This window comes from Cryptomeria japonica, chromosome 3 (assembly GCF_030272615.1).
Source record: "Cryptomeria japonica chromosome 3, Sugi_1.0, whole genome shotgun sequence".
Lineage (NCBI taxonomy): Eukaryota > Viridiplantae > Streptophyta > Pinopsida > Cupressales > Cupressaceae > Cryptomeria > Cryptomeria japonica.
The window spans coordinates 65,772,236-65,790,476 of record NC_081407.1 but is presented as its reverse complement, the minus strand read 5'-3'; the positions used below and the strand labels follow the sequence as shown (position 1 = coordinate 65,790,476).

The following is an 18,241-nucleotide window of genomic DNA, read 5'->3' as shown; positions in this document are numbered from 1 at the left end:
ACATGGGGTGAAATGGGATTGGTGTACAATGAACAAACTGAGAGGAGGGATGGACCTAAAAGACTTAAGGCTACATGGTGTAGCTCTGGCAACCAAATGGATCACTAGATCCCTTTCAGGAAATGAACCATGGAAATTGCTCATCAGGAACAATATTGCTAATGCTATCCCTAAGCATGCAAAAAAGTGGAAAAACCTCCCTATTGGGGACATTCTTGCTGGGCAATTTGAAGTCTCTCCTGTCAGGTCTGTTGTGTTTAAATCAATCTAGAAAGCCTCGGGTATCACAACTCAGTTTCTCAGGAACAATGATTACAGAAATACTAAAGGGATCCTATATGGGCATAGGTCGATTTGGTGAAACTAACACATAATAACAAGCAATTGGTTGTTCTTCAGGGTTGCTCCTCTCTCAAATGGCATAACAGAGGGATCAGATGTTTTAATTATATTGTTAAGGAAGGTACTCTCATCTCTTGGGAAGATTTTTCCTCTTCTTTCAACCTGCCCCCTCCCACCTTCACACCTACAAAATACTCAAGGATTCCCTGTTGCCCCTCCTCACAAATGTGCCCTCTCCCCTAGCCGCTTCCTCTCCCCTTCCCTTCTGCTGGGCTGACAGCTCCCCTATTCACTGCACTAAGGCTAAGTTGGTTTATAACTTCCTTGTGGAGTCTGATTGTATTCTTACCCATCTGAATTCCTCTTGGCACCTTCACTGGGATTGTAAAATGTGGATCAAAATTTTGGAGAAACTGTGGACTGGCCCTGCTGAACCAAAAAAGAAGTTCTTTGTCTGGAAATTAGCCCTTAATAGATTGCCCTTGAAAGACTATGCGGGTAATTACCTTATGTGTAAAGTGTGCCGACTGCCTGAAACTATCCAACATGTGTTTTGTGACTGTCTGTTTGCCAAAGAGATCTGGAAATTGTTTGGGATTAAAATAGGTGGCAATGGAATTCCTCTTGTTCATGCATGTTTTGGTTTCATTGATAGATTCAAAAATGTAGCTAAACGTTTTTGGTCTAGTCTCTCTATTGAAATCCTATGGCTGATATGGAAGTTTAGGAATGATGAAATTTTTGGTGGTTCTTCCAGAAACCTCACTAAGTCTCTTAGGAGACTCACTATGCACTTGGTTTTCTTGCAGGTCACTGTTGTCCTCCGCCTTGATGGAGAAAAATTCGACAAATGGATCAATGAAGGTTCCACCACTGCTCAGATTAAGGAGCCATCACATGGCTTCACAGGGGATAATGCAAAAGGGAAAAACATTCAGTTCGAGAAGGCACTACTGAGCTTCATGCATCACCTGGAACAGAGACAGCAGCACATTGACGTCTTACAGGCTGAGGCAAATCTCCTTGGGCTTCATGCTAGCCACCCACACATGCAGAAAATCATGAATGGCTTGCTGGAATGTTGGCAAGATGGTTGCCAAGGATGGTCTGCATGGGTCCAGCTACTTGAGGATGCTAGGGATCCGGATGGAGAGTTCCTTTTCTCCTGATATTTGATGTCTATGTGCCCTCCTCATACATATTTTTGTCGTGATGGTTTATCTTCTTGTATATCTGTAATTATCATGCGTAGAGTTCGATCCATATCTCATGTATAAGATCCTCCTTTTGTTGTGACTAGCTCGTTGATATACTCTGATACTGTGCTAAGTTGTTGCACTCCTGGTTGATACTTTGATGTACTTGTTCCATTATCTTTAATTGAAAAAAACTTAATATTAATTATTTATTTAAGATTATATTATTTTATTAATTATATTAATGTAATATTAATCATAATTTATCTTAATAAAATAACTATTAATAATTATAAAATTAAATGATATAAACAATAAAATAAAAATAGATATTTTTAATGACTAAATAAAATATATTTAAATTTATGATTAATGCTATAAAATTATATTGTATATATTAAAATTATTTTAAAAATATTATGATTTTGGAAAAGTATTAATAAAAAATAGAATAATTTAAAATATATATACAAAATTATAATTATAAAAGATACATGATACTTGAATTTTTTTTAATAATAATATATTTGTGTAATGCAATAATTTAATTATTTATTTTAATTAATTTAAATATACAATACAATAGTTAATTGATTTTATTACCTATATTTTCAAAAAGGAATATATATATATATATATACAAGATTATCAATAAAAAAATGAAAATTATTTAAAATAGACATTTATATTTTAAATATAAATAAATCCAAAAAAAACCTTTAAAATCTATCATTCCTATAAATTTGCTCAAATTGAAAATGAAACATTTAAAATAACTATTAATAATTATAAAAATGAAAACAGACATTTTTTTAAAAACTTAATGAAAAATATTTAAATTTATGATTACAAGTTATTTAAATATTTTGAATATAGTAGAATGATGGAAAAAATTATGATTTTAAAAAAATATTAAAAAATAGAATGATTTAAAACATATATATAAAATATAAAGAATACATATAATAGTTAGCTTTATGCTTTATTTTTTAATACAAATATTTGTATTTAATTTTTTATATAATTTAATTTAAACTGAATCAAATTTCTATAATTGATTTTGAGATAAAAATATATATATTAAAATTTATATATTTATTTAGAAAAATTATTTTATTTACAATATTATAAATAATAAAAAAATGGAAAAACTATTTAAAATAGATATTTTTTGTCATTTTTTTTAAAATACAAAAGATCCAAAAAAATCCTAAAGAATTATTATTTTAAAAGCAAAAATAATAATCATTTTTTATTGATGCAAATTTATTGATTAGTTGTAGTTGATTGAATGCAATAGTATAATTGCGTACTTAAAAAGATGGCAGTTATTAAAGAAAAACACCTCCCAACTATCCGTTAGCATTCTCATTACGTAGTATATAATCCATCTTTCAAATTCTCCTTCCGTCTCTGGGCTCTCAGGAATTTGAAGCCCAGGAAGGTAAAACAAACCTCGTTTGCCTTTTCCTTATATAGGATGATACCTCTCTTGCCCGTCTCGATAATAACAAACTCTTTTGAATGTAGGTGGGTTTTCTTCATATAATCCCTTAGTACTGGGCTAACCAACCATTTATCTGGCCAGAGTAAGTCATAACATTATCTTCTGCTCCTCCTATTCTTATTCTTATTCTTATTCTTATTTATTCATTCATTATGTTATCTTATTTATTCATTCATTATGTTATCTCAGATTGATTTGTTTAAAGTTTTTTGTTTAAGTAAATCATGACTGTAAATCTATTCATTGAATGATTCTGCAGTAGCTACAGGAAGCTTTGGACAAAGCAATTCTGCAATGGCTAGACCCAGGAACAGTGCTGACGGTAAACAGTAATCACTATCACCATTTACATAATTTGAATTTTATTTGAGGTTTACACTCAAGTGTTCAAAACAATTAATACGTGGTACTCACTGTCATAATTAGACGTCTGTGTGTATTCTCAGTCCAATGATTAGAACAAGTTTTTGCAGTAGATGGTCAGGTTATTGAAATTGTCAAAAAAAAAAAATTTAAAAAAATTCAATCTTTTGTTTTTAAATTTAGTTACTAGCCCACACCCCAAATGGGTACTGAAATTTTCAAAAACATTTATGTTTCTGTTCTGTTATGTTTGTGTATTTAGCAAACAGCACAATTGTGTAGTGGAAATGTCTCAAATATACATGTTTTTTCTTGTATCTGACTCACATGAATTGGGCAGTAAAATTGTCCAAATCCATGAATGTTTTTGTGGATGTCTCCCACAATCAAATGCTTAGGTTGAATCCTCCTATTCAATATAATGAGAGATAGGGAAAACCCTATTCTTCAATAATATGCAGATGCGAGACTAGCAGACTTTTGTCATTTTCATGGTTAGAGTGATTTCTCTCCGGTAAGGTATAATCAGGTTCCTTTATAACTGTAGTTGGACATCTAATAGTGTGCCTATCAGAAATCCTTGACTAGCATTAAGCTTTAAAGCTTGACAGCTCAAAATGAAAAATCTTTGATAGAAAAGGCATTGATTAGGCTATTGGACCTTTAACATGCCCAGGGCTGGGTTGATTCCTTCTATAATTAGGTAGAATCCTAGGGTATTTAAATAAATGCCCTTCAGCATTTGAGCAGTTAGCCTTGCAAACTCAAAATTTAATTATAGTAAGCATTGTGTTATTCCTCACGAATCAGTAGGTGAGATAATTAGGTTTTTACTGTTCATATGGATATGGTTGAGGTGATACTTCCTGCAGTCAAAGGCATGGTTGAAGTGATTCCTCCTGCATGTAGAGCTACTGTTCAGGTCCTTACTCCAGCAATTAGGGAAAAACTGAGGTTTTCTACAGTTACCATAACTGAGATTATTGCTTGTGATAGTTGTAAGTCATTGATCACCTGGAACACCAAAGCTCTCTGCAGTGGAGGAAGAATGTCTCTGTATTTAGCCTGGAAGTGTGGAAGAATGTCTTTGCAGCATGCTATGGAATTTTTAGTCCTCATGAGTGTTGGCTACCATTTAAATAATCTAAATCTAACAAAATAAATTATCCCTTCGAGATTTTACCACTTTTGAACCCAAGTTGGATTTCTACAGGCGAGAAAATGGGAAGAGGCAGAGGCAGAGGCAGAGCAATAGCAACACAAGGAGGTGGCAGAGGAAGAGCACTAGCAATACAACAAGGGAATCCCCCACAGCAGCGTAATCCTCGAAGGCCACTGAGAGATATTGGAAATATCACTGGTCACATCACATCAGGAAGCAATGCTCCAAAAAATGAATCTGTATCAGGGTATGATGCTTCATATATTTAACATTGTTCATATTGGCTTGTTTTCTTGGTCTTCTGTTTGTTCTTATAAGCTTCCTCCTGCCATATTTCAGGACACAACCTAGTCCTACACAGAATCCCACTCCTGCTGAATGCCCAGTAACAAGGTGAGGCATGTCAGACAGTTTTGCCTTAGCAATTGCTTTATTTCTTTTGACATCCACTGAGAACTGGTTGGATCTCTTCTAGCATCCACTGGTGGATTAAAGTGTGCTACGCTACCATACCTAATTACTACATAACTTAATCTCACTTATATAGAAATATGTAGTATCTCATTAAATAATGTGTGTTTTAGAATACATTCCAGTGATAACAACCACTGGACATAGTCAACTTGGCAAAGCTTTTGGTGCATTCAGTGCCTTGTAAAACTTCCCTTAAAACTGTTATCGATGTGGGATTATTCCACTTACCAAACTTAAGGAAGAGTAAGAAATCATCACAATGATAATAACCCCAAGTTAATGCAATCCGCAAAGCATGTCCATGCACAGGTAAACAATTTTAGCACAAAGGAGAAAAGTAAGAGAATGAAACAAAAAATTTGCAGGATTATCTTGCACTCACATCCAACAAAATATAGAAGCTCTAATGCAAAACAAAATCTTATATTTTAGAAAATGCCATATGTAAATCAATAGGTTATAAAATAATTGCCCACAATTAGGAATACACCGCCTTTGGGTCCATAGCTTGTAGAGAACAACCGTTGGCTATTAGCATTTCATGGAAACCATCTATTGTAATTTTATTTTGTTGGTTGTTTATATTCTATTTGATAGCTTGTATAAATTTGGCATGTGATTCAGGGAATTTGATGAAACACTGGCCAGTAACCAACATCTGATACAGGTTATTTCATTTTAATTGTGTAAATTAAAGTTAAGCCTCCTCATTTCTTCCTTTGCTAATCTTGGGTTGATGTCCTGTGTTTATGAAATCAGGGGGATGGAGAACATGATGAAAATGGTAACAGCCGAATGTATAATGAAGTTCATAAGTCTACTGAACCTATGGAAGTTTACCCTGAACCCATGCAAGTTTGTCCAGAACTTATTCAAGCCAGTGGAAAAACTAATGAAATAATGACTCGATCCCAAACAACATTGTTGAGGGAGGAGAACCGATCTCTTGCAAGGAAGGATGAGGTTTGTTCAAGGCATTTCCCTTTGTTAGTATTAGTGTAGAGTGGGTATTGGATTGATTTATGAAGTTCAGAATTTTTTCACTGAACTTTACCATAGTTTTACATTGATTATTATACTCTCTTCAGACTTTGGTACCAGATATTGATGAAGCCGATGCAGATGACCCCATGTGTATTAGGGACTATGTACAAGACATTTATAGCTTCTATCGTCAAACAGAGGTTGGAATGATATGTCTTGTTTCATACAACTCTCTAGAAGTTTGGTTTAAATCCATTTTATGCATCTGAATTTCATCTTCACAAAGTATCATGACATGCAGTCACTCTGTAGGCAGGTGAAAAAACATTAGTTCAAAAATGAGAAAGCCTAGGTTTAAAATTAGTTTGTTATATACAGGGATATAGGATTGAGTGGTAATTCTTTTTGTTAGGATTATTTTTTAGGAATAATGTTTTTCAAACAGATTATAAGTTTTGGATTGTTATCAATCAGAATATAAGGCAGAGGACCTAGAAACAGAACATTCTGAAAATGCATGAATAATAATTTTAACAATGTGGCATCCAGTACACTAAAATTTCATGAGGTATTAATTTGTGATAGGTTATGAGTTCTGTTCAAGGAGATTACCTGTCTCGTCAATTTGAAGTGACTGTAAGCATGAGGAGAATTCTTGTCGACTGGATTATTGAGGTGCTGCTTCTAATCTTCAGAGACAATCATTCCATTCTAATATTCATTGCAAAAAGCAGAGATAAATTCAATATTCTTCATTTGATCTGTTATTTCTGCAGATGCACCAAAAATTTGATCTGAGGCATGAAACTTTATTCCTGACTGTGAATATCATCGATAGATATCTTTCAAGGCAATCTGTTCCCACAAGCGATTTGCAGCTTCTGGGGGCGACTGCAATGCTTTTGGCATGCAAGTATGAGGAGGTTTCTGTCCCCAGCCTTGAAGACTTTGTTGCCATGTCTGGGTCTATCAATGCCAATAATGAAATCTTGAAAATGGAGATATCAATCCTGACTGCCCTGGAATTCAGCTTGACTGTGCCCACTCCTTATGTCTTCCTTAGCATGTTCCTCCAAGCTGCTGGTTCAGATGATAAAGTAAACTTTACCTTAATTTCATAGATTAAAAGTTTGACTTAAGCTTTTCATTCATTGCCTGAATTGTTTTTAATGAACTTTTGATATTTTCAGTTGGAAGCAGCTGCATGTTTCCTAATTGAATTGGCCCTGGTGGAATATGAGATGGTGATGTACAGCCCCTCCATGCTAGCAGCTGCAGCATTATATACTGCACGCTGTACTTTGGGAATACATCCATTTTGGAACCCAACTCTTGAGTTCCACACCAACTGCACCGAAGCTAATCTTAAGTAAGTTAGGGTTTTTGTTTTCCACTGTGTTTCATTTCTTTTTGTATAAATACAAAGTCCAAAGATTGGAGTTGGTTAGAAAAAATCTTGTTTACACAAATCAACTAAAGAAGCAGAGAAGTTCCTCTTGGGTTTGTTTCTTTTTCTTTTTTTCACACTTAGGGAAGCATGTTGACTACCACAACTTGTTTTGCATACTCTCTTTTGCATTATTGCTATTTTTTTTTACTATCATTTTGGTGCAGGAATCACAAATTAGTGCTTTTGAAAACTTCTAGATTTGACCGTGTAGACATTTTTCAAAAGTTTAAGTGCAAAGTGCAAATATAGTTTACAGTTAAATGATTCCACATGTTACCCATCATGTCCTAATAAAATGTACCCTGAATCATTTCGTGCATTCTTTTTACCTCACCCAAAATACCCTCTACATGATTTGTTAGAATGGCTCTGTGTGTTCCTTTATGTGCCTTACATTCAATTTCCTCATTCTCTCTCTTGTTTTTGTGCAGAGAATGTGCAAAGATTATTGTGGGTCTCCATGAAAATTCAAACATCAACAGCCAGATCAACTCTGTTCATAGAAAATACATGAGCCCTAGTTTCTCCCAAGTAGCAACTTTGTCACCAGCCCTGTTTATTAGAAACACATAACTGCATATATACTAAATATGTAATGTGTTAGAGAATTCAGGATTCGGTTATATTTTTCTCTATCAGAGATAGTCTCATTCATTCTACTCAAAATTTTGAAGAACCTGAACTCCTCATAACTGATAGGAGAAGCCAGGATGATAATACATAAGTATCAAGTCCAGCAGAGGTGTGGTTTGGCCAAAAAGGCACATTTTGACTCTTGCAACTAATAGTCTGATGTTGAATCTGGCACTTAATTCTTATTGTTTATAGAGTAAAAATAAAATATATTATTATTTAAAACAAAATTACAAATAATAAGAGGGATGTAGCGGTTAGCTGCAAGCCTCCTATTCCAGCCTCCTATTCCAATCTTTTAGTCTGATTTTTAGCTCCAAGAAAAAGCTAAAAAATATTGCTTGACTGTAACTCATCAAAAAAAATTACCAATAATAATCTGACAGTCTAAAAGATTAGAATGATCCGACAAATTGAACATGACAATACCAGTAATAATACAATACAACTGAAGTAGACTACCAATATGATTACAAATGCCAACAAATGGCGGCAGTCAAAAGTTGGCAGAAGCATAAGGAAGAATGGGGAACAATTAACTAAGTTATAGTTTGAATTATAAATAATATATTAAGTTAGAAAAATGGGGGGCGATATTACTATATGATAGTTACATAGATACATCAGCATGTAAGGTTGGGGTTTGATAGGCCAATACTACTATAGGACTTCTTTAAATTCTTAAACCTTCAGATTTCAAACAAAGCGCAAATAAGGAACTTAGTTGGAGAAGCTAGTTTACACATGAAGGCTATACAAGGTGTCAATTTGGGTGTCATCACAAGTTGCATCTTTAGAATTAGTTTGGTAGATTGACAATGCAAATTATGAATATTAGGTGTCATCATAAGTTGGTAGATTGACAATGCAATTATGAATATTAGGTGTCATCATAAGTTGCATCTTTAGAATTAGTTTGGTAGATTGACAATGCAAATTATGAATATTTTAGGTGTCATCACAAGTTATATCTTTAGAATTAGTTTGGTAGATTGACAATGCAAATTATGAATATTTTAGGTGTCATCACAAGTTATATCTTTAGAATTAGTTTGGTAGATTGACAATACAAATTATGAATATTTTATGAATAACAAAATGGAAGGTTGGCGGGTTTAATCATTAGTACAATGGGATTGAGGATCTCATTAAGAATTGCAAGTATAAGGTTGATAAATAAAATAAGAAGGAAGGGATGATATAAGATAAGAAAGGTTGAGACTTGGAAAAAAGAATGATTAAGTTTTAAAGGATCTTATGCTAATATTAAGGATTCTATTGAAGGAACGAGGGTTATATTAAATAATGTTAACATTCTATAATGTCCTCTAAATAATAACCTACACAATCTTTAGTTGATCTTGTATCTTCTAATGCATCTAATAGAGGGATTAGAACTACACAACATGTTATTATTTTTGAAGTTAGGACAATCAAAGGTCAAGGAACTGACAATAAAGGGATCTAATTATCATTCCATAAAAAACATAGTAGGTAGTAGGATTTCAACAACCATTGGTGCCCTATAGTGAGATAGAAGAGTGTGATGAATTTTTCTCCAAGGAAAATGAAACAATGGAAATCATTAAATCCCTCAACATGCATGGAGATTTAGGCTATGGCCTTGTATGTTATCACTTTTTGAGGGTAATGAAGTTATGAATGATATTAAGACAAGAAAAATTATTCTTTGATAGTAAAAGAACTTTTGATGATCTAATGTCCATTTTGCTAACCTTGTAATAAATAACAAAATCAATCATATTTTAGTTAGTTTCTAGATAAACAAGAAACTTAATTTGGAAACCAAGGTAAAGAATTTTATCAAGGAGTTAAAGATTGTTTTAGATGCTAGAGTTTTCACAAGTTAAAAGGCAACCACAAAATTTGAAATCTAATCACAAGTTCAATCGCAACACAATGAATGAATACAAATGAAATTTAAAAAAAACATCACAAAATCATGAAATGAATAAACCCATGTTGACTCCAATGCACTTGGCCTTCATTGTTCTACTCCTTGGGTGATGGCTCTCAAAGTTGCACTTATGAAAAAACTACAACATAGATGCACAAGAATTAAGAAGATAATGGTTAATGATAATGGGGATTGATGTTCAATTTATAGATTTTGAGAGGTTCAAGTCGCCAATTGAGATTGATTTGAAGACAAGATTCATCAATCATTGAGATTCAATGAGACAAATTGATGAGAGACAATTATTCATTCTAACTGAATCTGATTGAGAGAATAACTCACTTGACTGACTGGTCAAAAGATTTGATTGAGAGTGGAATTGAATTAACTAAGGAGTTAGAAAAAGTTGATTTTGAAAGAGGAAGAAGTGACTAACTAGTTAGAAAAAGGTGATTGAGAACTAAGAGTCAATGGCAATGAGGAATTTCCATATGTGATGTAAAAAATTTAGAATGAAATGTCATTTAGATTGAATTTGGGCTTTCGAAATGTCAAATGAAATTAGAATGAGAGGGAAATGAACTTGAATTGAATTTGGAAATAAAAAAAATTCTTTTTGGTTGGTAATAAGGTTATTGTATTAATTTCAAAAGCAAAAAGTACATTGTTCAAAAATCGTCATTTCAAATAACTTGTGCAACAAGCAAGCCACCAAAAAACACAACAAAATTTATAGTTCGAAACAGTCTAACAGGCATATTCTCGCCCAACAGTTATCAAAGCAATAATACTAAACTACTATCACCACCTAAAACCCTACAGAACTAGACAATAGCTAAAAACTGAAAGACTAACTATTATCTAGATACTCATTAAACCCGACCAAAATCAGCATTGCCACTTCTGTATGCGCCTTTGGTCGCAATTCACGACCCATCTCCACTCTTTCCAATAGGTGTGTTGCGTTGAGAGCCTCTTCCACCCTTATCAGCCCTGCAAATGTTTTAAAGATTTCCCAGCCACACCATGTCGATGCTCTGCATCTCTCTTTGACTTCATTCTCTGGCCACCAGACAAATGGTATGGGGTCACCAAGTACCTCCATTCCTTCTAAGATGTCAATGCCAACCCTCAGAATAGCCCATTCAAGAATTGACTCCAAACCACCTAGATACTCCTCTGCAATGAGATCTTACAGCACCCAACGCACCTTATCAACTTCCTCTTCAAATTTGAGACCCCGTGCTGCAATTAGCAAGTAGATTTCCATATTTGTTTGATATCGATGACTGATATGCACGATATCCTCCCCCAGCATTAGTTTAACCACCTCCAACAATCTCTCATCCTTAAGGAGAAAAAGACCCTGTATACGCCTGTTCGAAACCTTGCCCACAAAAGGTACCAATTTCTTCTCTCCATAGTCAAAACAACTATAGTGTCATCACCTTCGTATTGAAAGCCAGCTCTGCTATAGATAAATTTCAGAAAACCACTATGTCACAATGAATAAAATATCCACCAAATATACCATAGATCAATCTGACTCACATTCATTTCACACCCAACATTAGACAATCTTCAGCGCCGCCAAAATACAGGGTCATCACTACATTTCCATTAATGAACTACCGAGGCATATCTTTACAACTTATTTGCACGATCTGGCATTAACTCCACATCTTGATCGTGCCAATTATCATCTCCTTCAACTACTGCTTTGGTCCTCCAAAAATTCTCGGGGTTGCCATTTACACCGTGTTATTACCCAAGTCATCATTCAAAAGATTACGAATATCTTCCAGTTGATATTCGTGTACACCTTCAAACAAGCTGGCCCATTTAGATAAAACATCTGCTTCTATGTTTCCTTCTCTGTGCACATGGGAAATTTTGAAGTCGTTAAAACATTTCAAATCAAATTTTATTTTTTGAACAAACTTGTTTAACATCCATGCATGCATTTCCCCCTTATGATTGCACTAATAATAATCAATGAATCACCCTCTAAATTTAACTTCTTAAAGTCGAGTTTTAATTCCCATTCAACTACCAAGAGTGTTGCTTGCACCTCGGCTTCATTGTTCGTGCCCCTCTCCAACCGTTTGGCACCCCATGCTATGATGTTACTCATCCAATCCTGAAACACCACACCTACCCCAGACTTACCCGGATTACCTTTCGACGCTCCATCAAAGTTTGCCTTAATCCACCCTTCCTCTGGTGGAATCCATTTTACATTCGACTACTCATGAGAACTTCCAAAAGTTGGATCATCCCGCATGGGCCCATGAACAGGCCTAAATTTGGAAAGAAATTAGATTTCATTTGAGATAAAGATTAAATGGGATTAAATAAATCTATGAAATTTATTAAATCAAGAGGACATCATTAGATAATTAAATAATTTAAAGAAGTTATTTGATTATGAGGAAATAGAAATTGAAGTTAATTAAACAATGAAGATTGTTTAATCAAAGTGGAAAATAGGATTAATTAAATAATAAGATTATTTAATTAACATTAGAAGGGAGATAATTAATCGATTAAAAAATTAAGAATTTGGAGAGATTTTAAAAATGATGGATATTGATTTTAGAAGAATAAAACTAGATTAATCAAATATTAAAGGAATTAACATTCGTAGGCACGGGACAATTTTAGGTGTCTACATTTTGCCCCTCTTTGGCCTCTCCCCAAACCACAATGTTTCATGGACCTTTAGGCACATTATCCTAAAGTGTATTTAGTTTTTTTTTTGCTCAGCTACCTTCTCTCTCACGTACTATATCATCCAAATGGAGAGCTTGATAATTTGTGTGAATCTTTCCCCCCATGTCATTAATCTACATTCTTCCTCCCAAAACAACCTAGATCTCAAAATATTCTTGAGTGATAATTTCAAGTACAATACAATGATTTTGAGGAAAAAATCATTGGCTTTGTTTGCAAGACTACAAGACAGACTCATGGACGAGGAGGATAATCATAGACGAGGAAAAAATCAGTGGCTTTGGTTGCAAGACTACTAGACAGACTCATAGACTCATTGAAGATAATGTTTTTCTCTAAAAGCACCCATGTTTGAGAAATATGAAGGTCTTTGGCAATTTTTTGGTGGTGTGTTTGCTATTATTTTGTCACGAGAATTTATAGTTACAAGAGTGGTTTCATCTTGACATTATATTAGACTGCCCTTCTAGAGCATTATGGTGGAATTTGGCTTCTGAATGCAAATGTCTATTGCTTTCCAACCATCATGTTATGTTCTCTCTATTTGAATTTGCTACGATTTCTCACTTTTAGTAATGGATATCTAGTGTCATGTACCCTTTTTGTCTAAAAATAATAGTCATTTCTATAATTCTAGATGTTTTGGGCTGCTATATGGTCCACAACTACAATTGTTTTAGCTCTTTATTTGATCTGTACTAATTACCTTTTTTTGTCTAATTTTATGTTTTTATCCAATTAAAAAACATTTGCAATATAAATTAAAATATTTCTTGATGCTAGTATGTGCAACCCCAAAGAAATAAAATATTAGTATTTCTTATTTAACATTGGCAGGTACTTTGGGCCCACATATATTCAAAAGGATTAGCATGAAATAAGCCCCATCCTCAAGCCACATTGTTACTAGGGAGTAGAATTTAGAAGAAAAAAAACGATTATTGATGCACTTTCAACATGGCATTTCCTTGTTTTCATAGTTTTTTGCTAATAAAAAATTTTCATTTATTTAGAAAAAGTCACTCTACACATAGCACTCCGATCTAGAAATTGTTATGAATTCATATATTTTCTAAAAGGAATGAAATGAGAGTCACATTGGCTAATAAAAACATATAGCTTTCCTCCAAGCCGTTGATAATGAAAGCTAAAATATCCCCTTTGCAAAAAATTTATAGAAATTAACAAGCAATGGAAAAAGTTACAATATAGGGGTAGTCAAATAGCTGCCAAACAATTCTAGTGGAGCATAACACCATAACAATATGGTCCTCCATAACAATATAGTTGTCCATAACAAAAGTAGAAAAAGGATTGGAACAAGAGTAGCTCTAGAGGAGCTTAAAATCATTACAAAACATAGCCATCGAAATTGTGAAAGGTTGAAGGATAGACTTGTTTGTAAAATTTCAATTTTATTTTTGCTTTTACTAATTTTATCATAGTTTATTTGTTTGTAAAATTGAACTTTTACTAATTTTTGATAGAGGTTAGTATTGTATCATCCAAAGGAGCCTACTTAAGTCTTAAAATAAAATTGAACTTTTACAAACAAATCCATGGCAAAAAGGGCATTTATTTGGAAAATTTCCTCCTGAAATCTTACTTCAAAATTGGGTTGGCAAGGCCTGGCCTCCACCTAGTATCCACCTTATTACCATGCAAAACCTCTCTAAGGAGTTTTTCCTTTTTCACTTTTCCAAGGCTAATCATGCTAAGATTGTTATTGACTAGGGCATGTGACTTGTCCACTCTTCCTCCTTGTGCTTAAACCTTGGACTCATTATTTTTTGTCTCTGGTAAAAATCCCATTCATGTCTACATCTAGGCTGAATTTTGTAGGTTACCATTGTCATGCTAGAACTTTCTCAATCAAATAGGTTCTCCCATAGGCTTTATCATTTGTGTAGAGCCTAAAAAATTCTATCCAGTTCACCCTCATCATAGAGTTTGTGTTGAGGTCAATATTTTTAAAGACATCAAGGATTCAGTGGAGTTCAAAATGGTCAAACACACTACTCTTGATGTGTCCAATATATCAATCTCATCAATACTTATTTTTAATTCTAGGCCTCAAACCATGGGATTGGGGATCATCCTTTGCACTACCGACAACCTAAATCCTCTACTCATCCCTCTTTAGGGTCGCCACCTCCTACAAAAAAAGAGGAAGGTTGTTCTATAGTGATTAATCACAAAGATAAGAATCCCAACTCTTCCAAACCCCCTTGCAAATCTATTGGGTAGAGGGTTTTGATTCTAAATCTTTCAAAACCTATTGACACTAGAGTTTCAAGTGTGGCAACAGCTTTAAAATATCAATTGAATAAATCTCATTTTGATAATTCTTAAGGTGCTTCCCTCTTCTTGTGGGTCAAAGGAGATGTAATATAAGGAAACAGGGTTCACTAGTTTAAACATATAAACTAGGAATCATTCCCAACCTCATCAATCATTGGATAACAACCAATTAGGCCCAACTTCAGCCCCTTAGGAGATTCGGATATATGTGTATTGATTGCTTTTTTATTTGATATGATTGGATATGATTAGAGATTGAAAATGTAAAGAACTAAGCTAAATGATGCAATATTGACAATAATCAACATAAATAGACAAATGCAGAATTGAGAGTCAACTAAAATGTAAAGAACTGGAAATGAGATGTGAGGAGGAACCTATTCCTAAAATCAAGGCTCAAAATGGCTAGACACTATATCTAATCATCATAAACCTGACAGGTATCGAGGTGGAAACAAGTGTCAAATCTGGCCTCATAAACTTTCAAACTGCCTTCCCTCCAAATTTCAAATCAAACTAGGACACTGGTGCTAAGTGCAATAGTCCTAAAGGACATTGGCACTAAATGCAATAGTCCTGGAGGATATTGGCACTAAATGCAATAGTCCTAGAGGACAATGGTGCTAAGCACCATAGTTCTAGAGGACACTAGTGCTAATTGCCATAGTCCATGTGCTTTTTGTTGAAATTTGTCTAGTAACTCTATCTTAATCTACACAATGCTCATGTATCTTCAAATTTTGTTTAAGACTTGTTCCTGAGCATGCAAATGGATAAAAGAAGAGGAAAAATGGTGTTGGATTGTATAGGGGCTTGCCTAAGTCAAACTTTGGGTAGGTGTTAACCTCCACTACGGCAATGATAAAAAAAGAGCTTACCCCTAGTAGGAAAAAGGATAAATTTGAAATAAATGTTGAATTGATATGATGAAATGAAATGATTATACCTTTGATTGATGATGCAATGCTCTTTAGATAAGTCCTCCAAGTGTTGATGCAGTAACATGGTAAATCTATAAATTCCTCATACAAACATACTTGAAGGCAACTTGTTGTAGCTTGATGCTCCTTGTACTCAAATATGCTCTTGAATGAAAAACTAATTACTTTTGGAATAAAATTGCTAGATTGTAAGATATGATCAAATGAATTAGGAATAATGTCTCATATAGCTTCCTCAAGGTATTTTCCTACAATTTAGCAGACTTACAATAGTCATATCCAAATTTTGAAACCAAATTCAACAATATTAAGGCCAACATGCCAATCTCCTTAAATAATAGTAAAAAAAGCATCAAACATTGTAGCTAAGCTACAAATTTGATGTAGAGCATCCAACAATACAACACAACCTAGGGAGATCTTTCTCCCAACTCATCTACTCAAATAGGTGATTGTTCTTCACAAGCCTTCTAGAGCACTCACAAGGCTACTAGATACATAATAGGTCTCAACAAATCCAAAAGGGAATCCATGTCTTCCCACATTGTCCAAAGTACCATTGAAACATGTCAAATTAGGCCTACTACACATGTTCAAGGCCAACTTGAAACATTCTAGCATTTAGATCACACCAAATCCTTATAGCCCACTTATACAAGCCTATATTTACTTAGGACTCCAACTTGTCCATAAACTCAACTCACATTTCTAAATAAGTGTACACCAACCCCAAGGGCTTCATAAAAAAATCAAGGAGACTCCTCCTCATTGATAAAAAACCATTCTTTACCATCCCTTCCACCCAAAAATCGCAAGAAGACCTATTGCTGCAATTTTGCCTTTCTATGACAGTCATACACATTTAGGACAGCTAGAAGGAAGTGAGACATTTCCTCATTCTAAGGTCTTATAACACCTTTAAAGGCTTCTCAAAACATCCATGCATCTTTCACAATCATAAACCAATCATCAACCTCATTCATTGTGTCATACTCACAAAATCTTAGGTTACTAGTTCATTAAGACAGCAATATACCCAATTTTAGGACAATCATAAAAATGATGATATTTTTGACCAATCAAGGGCCTTGAAGGCTTGATAAGGGTCTGAACTAACCCAAAACATACACCTAAACACTCACCAACCCTTGGAGATTCATCTTTTTCATATTCACCACTCTAACACATCAATTCCACTGAGAAAATCAGACTGAGACACAAAATTTAGATTTGTGTCACCCTCTGGCATGTGTAAACTTGTATGTGGCACCCTGCAAGGAAGAAAAAGTGAAAATAGACTTTTTAAAGGGTAATACCATCCATTTTCATGAGTATTTGATGATGGGATGACCAAAAATTACATAATTTTTATGTCACTAGTTACCTAGCAAGGGTTTGTGACTGGTTTTACAAAATTTATGATAACTTTCTCAAAACAAAGTGAAAACGAATAAAAACAAAGCCAAAACTTCTAGGAATCATTTCTCTTTCAAGTAAAATATGTTTCAGATGTCCACAATAAGGATTTCATCGTGAAAAATGCTTGGTATTAGACTGCTATGCCCAGAAAATAAGAAAATGCAAGGTAAACTTTTGAAATTTTATTGCTTATGCCTCAATACATGATTCCACCAGCCATTGGCCATGGAAATGAATATATTTAAAGGATTTTCCAACCCTCCAACATTCATAACCACCCTTTGAACACCAACTACCAACAAACCACTTCGTAATGCACTTTTTTTACAACAAATTTTGCATTGACAACATTGCCAATTTTGACAATTTTTGTGCAACTTGACTATAAACCCAAAATGAAACCATATGAATTCAAAGAATCGTGAATACATCCAATTAGGCCCAAATAGCCTTCATACATGATAAAATGCCTCATTTGATGTCTTGGATACACTTCAGCCCTATAAGGACAATTTTGAAAATATGAGACAAGTAGGACCACATATTGAACTTAGACATTACAAATTGACCTTCAAGGACTTTATTACATGAGAATGTTCATTCATGACCTTATTACATCTTGACATGACTTTGAAACTTAAAATGACTCAACATGGCCAAAAAAAAGCATATGGCCATCTAGGTGCTCCTGCACCAAAATCCTAACAAAATAGGCCCCAATTTTTAGGGAAGTGAGATAATAGGGCCCTAATACTAGATTTAGAACTTAAATTTGGATTGATGACATTTAAGTATGGAATAAAGTTCCTTTAAATTTA

General features: G+C 34.0%; 1 protein-coding gene across 2 annotated transcripts; it reads left to right on the top strand.

Moving 5' to 3' along the window:
- Positions 1-2,903: 2,903 nt before the first annotated feature.
- On the top strand, positions 2,904-8,301 carry LOC131033667 (G2/mitotic-specific cyclin S13-7). 2 transcript variants are annotated; one of them, XM_057964938.2, is made up of 12 exons: positions 2,904-2,982; positions 3,069-3,127; positions 3,305-3,367; positions 4,622-4,817; positions 4,910-4,963; positions 5,669-5,711; positions 5,804-6,007; positions 6,133-6,228; positions 6,614-6,703; positions 6,805-7,125; positions 7,219-7,397; positions 7,910-8,301. In XM_057964938.2, the coding sequence occupies exons 3-12, from the start codon at positions 3,340-3,342 to the stop codon at positions 8,049-8,051; spliced, it is 1,353 nt and encodes a 450-aa protein (XP_057820921.2). In that variant the 5' UTR covers positions 2,904-2,982; positions 3,069-3,127; positions 3,305-3,339; the 3' UTR covers positions 8,052-8,301. The 2 variants fall into 2 exon arrangements, with proteins under 2 accessions (XP_057820921.2, XP_057820930.2); XM_057964947.2 differs by lacking the exon at positions 4,910-4,963.
- Positions 8,302-18,241: the final 9,940 nt, after the last annotated feature.

Bases quoted from the DNA above. Each gene is read 5' to 3' on its own strand.
- LOC131033667 (XM_057964938.2), top strand. From the start codon at position 3,340: ATGGCTAGACCCAGGAACAGTGCTGACG. The intron at 4,818-4,909 runs GTATGATGCTTC...GCCATATTTCAG, and splicing joins AAAAATGAATCTGTATCAGG to GACACAACCTAGTCCTACAC. The intron at 4,964-5,668 runs GTGAGGCATGTC...CATGTGATTCAG, and splicing joins GCTGAATGCCCAGTAACAAG to GGAATTTGATGAAACACTGG.